This window comes from Carettochelys insculpta, chromosome 11, assembly GCF_033958435.1.
Source record: "Carettochelys insculpta isolate YL-2023 chromosome 11, ASM3395843v1, whole genome shotgun sequence".
In the NCBI taxonomy this organism is placed as follows: Eukaryota; Metazoa; Chordata; order Testudines; family Carettochelyidae; genus Carettochelys; species Carettochelys insculpta.
In genome coordinates this window covers 17968184-17978477 of record NC_134147.1, presented here as the reverse complement: position 1 = coordinate 17978477, position 10294 = coordinate 17968184, and the positions used below count along the sequence as shown (strand labels likewise).

General features: G+C 50.0%; 1 protein-coding gene across 1 annotated transcript in view; it reads left to right on the top strand.

Moving 5' to 3' along the window:
- The first annotated feature begins 2495 nt into the window (after positions 1 to 2495).
- Positions 2496 to 10294, top strand: part of EHD1 (EH domain containing 1) — a 37896-nt gene continuing 30097 nt past the window's right edge. Inside the window, exons 1-2 of the mRNA XM_075005342.1 lie at positions 2496 to 2985; positions 8696 to 8793. Coding sequence (XP_074861443.1) covers positions 2582 to 2985; positions 8696 to 8793 — 502 coding nt within the window. The 5' untranslated portion in view covers positions 2496 to 2581. The remainder of the gene's footprint in view (positions 2986 to 8695; positions 8794 to 10294) is intronic.

Genomic DNA, 10294 nt, shown 5'->3' with positions numbered 1-10294 from the left:
CCTTGGGTGGATTCTGTTGTCTCCAGCTCCATTAAGGGCCTTAATTGTTCCTTGCGTTTTTCTTTAAAGAAGGGTGGTTTGCGTAGCTGGTGGCTTTAACCTGGCTGCCATTGATACTGATACCTGTCAGAACTGTCTGAGAGAAGGATCTGAAAGGAGCTGGGTGATGGTGTATAGCAGCAAACCTTTACATTCCAGAACTTTGCCGACTTCATCTGTGATGCAAGAGGCCATCGACAAAGCAGGGTTCCGGCTGGGCTGTTATATGGAGCAAAGGGAGGTGAAAGGAGCAGCCAAAGGGGCTGACATGCAGGAAGGCAGCTCGGGTGAGGGTCAGACCATCTCTCTCTGTGCGTGTAAATATAGGTAGAAGTGATAAAGAGATTCTCCAGGAGAAATGGCAGCATCTGGGGGGAGGGCATGAATCACTCCCAGGCAGGCAAATGCCTCAAAGTTAGAGTAGAAATACCAGAGTGACCCGCAGTCTTTCTAATCTTTCTGCCCACCATCTCTTCCCTGTTTCCTAGAAACACCAGATCAGGCCAGTGTTACTCCCTTCCCCACCACACTACAGCAAACCAACAGGCCCATCTAGCCTGATATCCCTCCTTCTTGCCACCTAACATCACCCCTCTGAGGCTAACTTCATACAGGATTCCCCCATCACTTCTCCCAGCAGCCACAGATCAGACCCATGGATCAGCAAACCACATCAGCTTAGCTGGGCTCAAGAAGACAGTATTAGGGGATTTGATGGGATGATGTCAGGTGGTTTGGGGGGGATGATTTGGGTCAGCAGTGTCCACCAGGATAAAGTCACCAGGCCACCGGGGAATAGTGTTAAAAGGTCGGGGGGACAGTGTCTGAGGATTCAGAGGGATGGTTTCTGGAGGATTTGAGGGATAAATTGGGTGGATTTGAATGACAGGGGCAGGGAGGATCGTATTGGGGGAATGGTGTTTGGGGGCTTTGGGAGGGGGTTTGTGGGGTCATGGTAGGAGTCTGATGGCCCATTTCAGAGGACACTCTCAGAGCTGGGGTTTGATTTCAGTGGCAGTTTTGGGGGGTTGAGTTTGGTGGTCAGTCTTGGGGGCTTAATTTTGGTGGGCTGTGTCACAGGGTTGGGGTTGATTTTGGTGGGCACTGGGGAGTAGGCAGGTTGGTTTCAGTGGGCAGTGTCAGAGAGGTGGGCTTGGGGTTGATTCTTTGAGGCAATATCTTGGAGTTTGGGGGTTGATATTGGTGGTCAGTTCAGGTGTTTGCATGGTGGCTGGTAGACTGGAAATTAGGTGAGGCTCGATCCCTCCCCGTCCTCTCAGCCCCTCCCCTTCCACCCGAGGCCCCAGTTCTCCCCCTTGAGCACAGAGTCCCCTTGCCCCACGGCTGGCTTTTCCTGCCCCACACCAGCACCAAGAGTGTGTGACAGTTGGTGGCCCCAACCCCAGCCCTGAAGCATGAGACAGCTGTGGAATGCAGTACCCCCACCTCAGCCCCAGAGCATGGGATGGGCGGGAGCATGGTGTCCCTGACCCCAGCCCTAGAGCACAGGGTGGGCCCAGCAGGGCATAAAGCCTCTGGCCCCAGTCCCAGATGCTGGGTGGATTCTGCAGCGGCAGAGGCCCTGACTACAGTGCCAAGCTGTGCACCAGCCCAAGTCTCCCCAAATCCCTATATCAGGCTGTCAGGCCCCAGCCCCTTTCAAGCCAACCCTGCTAGAGCATGGAAGAGCAGGAAAGCCAGGAGCCAAGCCTGGGCAGGGTCACACCAGGATATTGGGGAGGCTCACCCTCCTCCCACCTATGATACCTGCTGCCTTGGTTGTTTGATTTTGGAGGGCAGTGCTGGTGGATTGATTTGGGTGGGCAACGTCAGGCATTCAATCTGAGTGGGTAGTGTCAGGGTTGGCACACTGGGTTTGGTAAAGGGTTGCCTGTTTTGATTGGCTGTATTCCTGGAGGATTCCTTGAGACCCCAGGACAATCCCGGAGGGTTGATAACCCTAACTGTGGTGAGGAGTATTGGGCTGGGGCGAGGGTTGAGTTCGATGGGCAGCGTCACGGGCTGGTGTGAGGGAGGTTTTGACTCAGCGATAACGGTGTCGGAGAGCCCCAGTAGGGCAGGAGCCAGGCTAGTGGGGAGGTCTGCAGCCGGCTATTGTTAGTGGGGCTCTGCTCGGACCCCTGGGACCTCTGAACACCACAGGGTCCCACATCAGCCAAGGGTGGAGACTACTTCCGCCTCCATAGTTGCCATAGCGCCCAGCGAGGAACTGGGCAAAGAGGTGACAGTTCACAGCTCTTTCCGGCCCCGCACTAGCAGAAGCGGCGCGGAAGTGACACCATGACTATTGTGTGCCGCTGACCAGGAGCGAGCAGGGCGGAAGTGGCTGTCGGGGCGGGCACCAATCAGCTTGGCGAGGGGCGTGGCCGAGGGGCGGGGATCCCTATAAATGCAGGTTCTGAGGCGCGCGCTGCATTCCGTGGCAGGCCGCCGAGCGGACGGGTGGGCGCTGCCGGCCCGCTCAGCTGCTCCTCGTTGTCGCTCTTCCCGCCCCCGCTTGTAACGCCCCCGCCCCGCAGCGATGTTCAGCTGGGTGAGCAAGGACGCGCGGCGGCGCAAGGAGCCGGAGCTGTTCCGCACGGTCTCGGAGGGGCTGAAGCAGCTCTACGCCACCAAGCTGCTGCCCTTGGAGGAGCACTACCGCTTCCACGACTTCCACTCGCCGGCGCTGGAGCCGGCCGACTGGGAGAACAAGCCCATGGTGCTGCTGGTGGGGCAGTACAGCACGGGCAAGACCACCTTCATCCGGCACCTCATCGAGCAGGACTTCCCGGGCATGCGCATCGGGCCCGAGCCCACCACCGACTCCTTCATCGCCGTCATGGGCGGCGAGACTGAGGGCGTCGTCCCTGGCAACGCCCTGGTGGTCGACCCGCGGCGGCCCTTCCGCAAGCTCAACGCCTTCGGCAACGCTTTTCTCAACAGGTGAGGGGGTGGGGGCCCCCCGGTGGTGGTGGGGGGGCGGGGTCCGGGGGCTGCTTTGCCCCTCACGGCGTCGTCCCGAGCCTCCCGCTTCTCCCCTCCGTGCACAGGTGAGAGTCAGGTGAGCCCTGCAGTGTCCCTCAGGCCCGCGGTAGGTCAGTCTGGGCGCTGCGTGGCCTCTCCAGCCTTGAGTTTGCCCCCTTCTAGAGGTGAGACCCCGGCGTGGAGCCCCCTGGTTTGTCCCCCTTCATGCTGAGCTATGTGCCAACTCCTACATAATAACCCCCCTCCAAAGGCGTGCCGCGAGGTTTCCAGTGGTTGCAGCACGTGGTCACTGGGGTGCCCCCTTGGTGGCTGGGAATGAGGCGCTGCCCCTGTGTAGCTAATCTTGGGTAGGATATGATTAAAAGCACCCTGGGGCTTCCACCACCAGGTATTTTGTTGGGCTGTGAGGCACCATAAGCGCTTATAAATGGGTGCTGAGCCCTGAAGTTTCAGAAGTGCTGCTCTAAAGCGTAGTTTTTAGGTTCCACACCCTTAAACTGTGCAGCCAAGTTCTCTTAAAACTTTCCATGCTCCATAGCAGGCAATCTTCTTGGTCTGAATGGTCTAACAGAAGGGGACTTTTTTCCCCAGAACTATATAGGGATAAGTTCCCATCAGTCTTGCATATCAGTAGCAATGTTCTTGTGGACACATCTGACTGGTGCATGGAGTGGCCTCTAAGTGATAAAAACTGACCCTAAACATTGACTGTTTGCCCCAGCTTTAATGGTGGGTAGGGACTGATCCACAGCTGAATTAGATGGGGCCACAAGTGAGAAGCATGTGTTTTGGGGGGGGAGAGCCCTTGTTGAATGGGCCCCCAGCTGAGAAGGGAGAACCCCCTCAAATATCCTCATCTGAGAATGAGGAAGAATACACTTCCCTCAAGCTCCAGTCCCTGGGTAAGCCCCCAGGAACATTAACTCGTCCGGGGGCCCATCTAAGGGGCCAAAAACAAGGGCTTCTGTATATACATGAGTGCTGCTGGGGTTGATGATCTGGGGAAGAGGGAGAGCTGGGTCTTAGTGGGAGAGGCATGGGGATGAAGGTGCTTATCTGGTATGTGGCAAGTGTTGGGGGGTGGGGAAGGGGGAGTGTTCTTTGCCTATTTCTGTGTGCTGCAGGGAACTGCTCCATTCAGGCAGTCACTTCCATTGGCCTGGCTAGTGGGCATGATGGACATTGCATGCAGGGAGCACTTCTCTGTAGTGCACAGAACTGCTTCTTTCCCCCTCAGGCAGAGCCCATGGGGAAGATTCAGCCTGCCTTGATTTGGCCCAGGATGCTCTGTTCACCACCACCACCCTCACCCTGCAGCATGGAACGTGTGCTAGTGTTCCAGTTGTGTGTCCCCTTCCCAAGTGGCTGGCACTGGCTCCTGGCTGCTTGGGGAAAGAGTCCTGAGTGTCACAGGTCAGATCAAGGCAAGCAGTGTTTCACAGGTTCCCCACCCCTGTAGGAATGGGAGAGAAAGGAACACTAAGCTAGTTAACTATTCTTTTGTTTTGAGCAGTGGTATTTTGGAAGTGAAGGTTAACAGAAGGGGACATAATTTATTTTGCTGTTAATAGAACAGCATCACTTCACAACACAGAGCCCAGTTCTCTGGTTCTGCATTTGGGATAGTCTGAAAGGGGGTTCAGGAGTTCCCTTTGGAGGCAGAGGAAGGCTCTCTTACAGGGTACTTGTGCCAATGCTCCTGCTCTGAGGGCTTGCATAAATCCTCTATACAGTTGGGAAGTTGCATCTTGCTCAAGTATGGTTGGTACCTATAATAGCTATTAAGACAAGGCTTCTTTACATTGCTAACTGAAATACTCACTTGTATATTTCCAAGCTCTTAAAGCAGGGGTTCCCAAAATGCAGACCCCCCCAATCCCCCCCACCCACTTGCAGACCCCTGTCAAAGCCAATTCTATTTTCTGGTTTTCTTTTTAGTGGATTCATAGCAATACCCTCACACTCCCAGGGGTTTGTGCACCCCAGGTTGGGAACCACTGCCTTAAAGTAACATTCCTGAGAGCTAGGGTGGAAGTGAGTCACTAACAGCAGCTTGCTGCTGGGAGTAAAACAAGACTCCTGATGCCTGCTGTAACTTCTAGTCTGGCACCCCAAAGCATAGCCAATCAGTTCCAAGTCTAACTTTTCTTGAACTGAACAAATACCTGTTTCAGTGTGGGGATTCCCTGTTCTTACACAAGTGGCACTGATAATACAGGGGGACATGGGAATGTAGTTAACCACAAAGGGGCTGCCAGAAGCATAATGGTGGTAGACATTCCCTAGCATGTGGCTGTTTTTGCACTTGAAGGGGGAGAGATTTTTGGTTTTGTTTTATTTCAAAGTAAAAGCTTCATGAGGAAGTAGGTAATTCAGGAATATCCAGCTGCATGTTCTCATATGCATCTAAAAATTGGTTCCCTGCCCTTGATGGAGGATAATTTCATAGTTGGTCATGAGGGCATGATGCAGCAAGGCATGAAAAACATTTGAAAATCATACCAGTGGCATAGCATGCAGCCTGAGGGCATGATCAGGGCTTCTTTGTACCCAGAACCATGCTGTTTGGTCAGTTCAGGTGAGGTGCTACTAGCTGTTTGTGAGCTGGCTTGTGTATTATCAAGCTAGTCCTAGAAATTATTTAAACCTCAGGGTTAAATGGGTCTCTGAAATGTCCTTTGACCTCCTTGTTGGGGGAAGCAAAGACTGTTAATGCTTAATCCAAGGTGTCTCATCTGGATGGCCTAATGTTATTAAATGAAGCCTAACTGCAACTTCAAAAAGATGGTGCATGTTCATGATCCTAGCCAGTGGATTCTTGAACTGGCATGTAACAAAGTGGCAATGCAGGGTTTCAAGGCACAAAGGAGTATCAGGTTTAGCCTCAATCTTGATATTTTTTTCTTCCCTACCCCTAAATACTGTGCTGTAATTACCATGGTAAAGGTCACTTTATCAGCAGCAAGGCATGCAGTTTGTGATCAAGGGTACGTCTATAATTACTAGAAAACTGGGTTTACTTTTCCAGGGTTCATTCAGTTAGTACACCTAGTGGGGCCAGCCTAAATCAAACCATCAGGGCTTGACAGACTCTGGGGCTTCTTGTTCTTGTGAGGAGTAAGGGATGACTTAGTGGCATTGATTTCAGCTATGCAGTTGTAACTGGAATTGCATATTTAAGTGTTTCCCAATCTAGTATAGACCTGTCCTTTGGCCGGGACTACACTACTGGGTAATATCTAAGGTACACAATTCCAGCTACATGAATAGCCTAGCTGGAGTTGATGTACCTTAGATCCACAGCATCCTGGCTGAGAGGTGGGGGTTGGATTGACAGGAGGAACTCTTTCCCTTCAGTACTCCACCAGAAGCATAAGGGGAGTTGGAGTTGAGAGCTCAATCAGTGGTCAATTTAGCATGTCATTACTACTCTCACTAAACTGGTACTTCAGAGATACAGCCCCCCAGAGGTCAATCTTCCTCTAGGCTTTGGGTGTGCTTCAGGTTTGTGCTTGGAAGATACTGTAGAAATGTCCAGGTTTTTAAAACTGCTTGGTCCCTTCTGAAACAGGCAGCGTGTGTTATGAATTGAAAGATTGCTGCACTTGTGATTGCTGCCCTCCCCCAGAGCCAGGCACTCCCATCCCTCAGAGTCCCCAGCACCCTGTTCTAAATCAGTGCTGGCAACTCAAGAGAGCTGCTGGGGTAGCTGCAGCTCTGTAGGGCTGGAGCCATGGGGGTTGCTGTCGCTATGTGCTTCTCCTGCCAAGTAGCAGGGCACATGTGGAGTGGGCAGACAGCACTCCCTGCATGTGGCTCTAGAGCCAGAACTGCCACACTGCAGTGTCCTGTTTGCCACACGTGGCAAACATATTGGACACCGTGGCTCTAAGGATTAAGGTTAAGAAATAAATCTTGTGCAGAAGTTGAAATTTCCCACCTCTTCCTGAAGTCTGTTAGCTCAGTGCTATTGTAGTTGATCAGACTTTGTTTCTTCACAGCTAGTTGAAGTCTCCCAACAGAGCTTCTGACTCCACTGAGGAATTAACATTGCTATGGCCTCAACCTCTGAAATAACAGGCTGCTGATCTTGCCAGTTTGTCTTCAGTGGAAAAAAGTGAATTCCAACAAATTCCCCCTCTTTAGATGACTCATTTTCAAAGAAAGGTCTGAAAGTCCAGCAGTGATTGTAAACTTACTGATCATAGTATTGCTGGAGTAGCAAAAGGTTAGGTGTGGCATTAAGATCTCATTCTTTCCTTCAAACAGCATGCCATATGAGAGATCTTACCACTGTCTGCAACTGCAACATGTAACTCAGCAGATCCCAGCCTTTGAGACCCATTTTGACAATTTAGTAAGACTTTGTGACCCAAGGCAATTCAGACCTTGGGGCTGGGGGAAAGGTTCTCCTCTGGGGAAATTTTTCAAGTCTGGATTCCCTCTCAACCCCAGGCATAAACCCCTTGCAGCCCTGAACTGCCCCACCTACCACACATGAGCATCACTGCTGCCCCCACAGCTCCTTTGAGCTGCTACCTTTTCCATGCAGCTTCCTCCTTCCCTGCCTGTAGCATGGGCAGTTCTCTGCCCTGCTGTGCTGAAATGGGATTCAGTTTAATTGGTTTAGTGGCTGAATCACTGCTGCTGGCCATTAGACCAATTTGAGTTCCATTTCAGCATGGCAGGATAGGGACTGGGAGCTAGAGGAGTGAGTGGTGGCATGGTAGGAGCTGTAAATGGCTCTTAAAGAACCATGTGTGGCTTGGAGCTGCTCAGCTGGTGAACCTCAAATCCAATAGCATCCCATATTTGAGCCCTTACCCATAGGTTGGGAATCCCTGGTATAACTACAGTGCACCAACATGCAATATGGACTCATTTCCATTTAAAAGTTGTCATGACTTAGATGTAAACAGCAAAGTAACATGGTATGCATTTTATTACAGCTTGCAAAATTACTTGTTGCTACTGTTATGGTCCAAGCCATCTGAAATCAAGTCAGTTTCACTATTGGGCGTAAAGCTTTTGGACACTAAACTAGTCCTCTAGGGTGACAGATTAGATGTTGGGCTGGTATAAATCAGACCCTTGATCTGCTGAAGAGCAAGCCTTCATAGACAGGGTTTAAGTCTCTAAACAGCACTGCTGCAGTATGGCTCCTTTAGCCTTGTAGACTGGATGGCTTTCAGAATGAGGCTGAAGAGCTGGTGTTTTGCTCTGTAGATGGTAAACTTGGAGTGTTATATCAGTCTAATTCATAGAAAATTGACTGGTAGCTTGAAAATGGCCACTAAGGTTAGAGTCTGCAGGTGCCTTGGCAGACTTACTAATGTCAGCAAAGTTGGCCTGCAGGAGTTGTACCTCCTTAAGGTAGCCCCATGTTAAAACACAAAGGTGAAGTGATTTACACATACCTCTTATGCTGTGCTTACTGACAGGGGAATTAAGGTGGTGTCTGCTGGGAGACTGGCAGTGAGACTTCTTCCAGGTCATGCAGGGAATCTGTCAGAGTGGGTAGTTGAATCCAGACTTCCTGAGCCCATCAGAGCCTTGACTACATGGCTGGTCTGGTCTGACTTCTCTCCCCACAATCTCCATGGTCTCTGAACTTTGACATGTGGTAGAAGGAAAGTACTTAGTCTAAAGTATCTCTTTTTTCGTGTAGGTTCATGTGTGCTCAACTACCCAATCCGGTCTTGGACAGCATCAGTATCATTGACACACCTGGTATCCTCTCAGGAGAGAAGCAACGCATAAGCAGAGGTAATGACTTGTGTTAAAGGCTTTTCAGTTGCCCACATTATATGACAATTCCTAGATGGGATCTGAGAGACTAGTGGGCCCATGAAGCCAGGACACTGGGGTTACTAAATAGACTGGATGCTAGCTTGAGCCAAACTTGACTCCCTCCATTTATTTTGGCCTCTTAGAACAGATTTACTGCTCCAAGAAAAAAGGCAGTTGGATTTTTCACCTTGGAGGCTAAATAATTTGACAAACACTTAAGTCATTCACTTAGCCTTCCTTGTTCTCCATCAAGGTGTCAACTCCTGTTATAAAAACAATTTGCACAACTGCAAATCTTACTGCATTGGTGGCCAAAATTCCAGTGTTGGTGTAGCTTTCTGGAACTGTCTTGGGAGTGGTGAATGCTCTGCTTTTGAGTTTGGAAGAGTAGTGTTGAAGGTGGTCCCTCACTTAAAGTCTGTCTAAAGACAAACATGAAGTAGATCTGAGGAGATGAGACTTAGCTGTGAAATGAACCAAGTGCATCTGATCTAATACAATGGCTCTAGAGTAAGTCCATCTTGGGAGGCTAGCATGTTGCCACCTGGATGCACATGTGCTTGTTGAGGGGTTTTATTGTTTAGAGTTAAGCAACATGGTCTAACAAGGGCATTTAAATTGGAGTTTAGATATGTGGTTTTATTCTTGGTTCTGCTGTGTGTGTATAGGACAAGTCCTTTCCCCACTTACCATCTATCCTGCTTGGAATAAAAACTCTTCAGGGCACCAACTCCCTTGCTGTGTATGAAGGGCCAGTATCTTAAGTAGAAATGGAATAAGAGGTGGCTGTTAGGAGGCCTGACTCCTGGGTTCTGTTTCTAGGTTGGATAAGGAATATAGTGTAATGGCTAGAACTGGGGAGTTGAGACTTCTGGGTTCTAGTCCCATCTCTGCTTTTGCCCAGGATAATTTACTAATGTGCCTTTTCTGTAGCTACAAAACAGGAATGACATCCCCTATCCTAGTTACCTGGGACACATGCTGCTGAGAATACTGTGCACTTCAGAACACCTCAGTGAGTTAATTAGCTGAGCTAATTCCCAAAACAATAGTAATATTCTTTGTTCCCTTAATTGCAACTGTATTTGAGGCAGGGACAATGGCTGAGTTTACGTCTCAGTTTGTATCCTAAAATCTGCATCTGTGCAACTCAATCTGATTAAACTGTTAACCTATGTGTTTAGTCCCTGTAATGCCCCTTGCAAGAGAACAAATTTAAAGCAACTGCTGAACAACTTGAGTTCAAATCCCTAATGTGCATGCACCTGTGTAACTTGAGGACCTGTATTAACTGTAGAGATCTTTGAGTAGAATTCAGGGTTGTAAAGTCCAAGTGTCAGCAACCATGTTGCAAGCCATACTTGAGCTACTGTCTTTGATGCAAGGATTTCTGGTGGCACATACCATGGTGCTGCTTTGTCTGTGAATTCTGTCTTGTGCACACAAAGGGAATTGTTGGAAGGCATAGGAGGCCTAA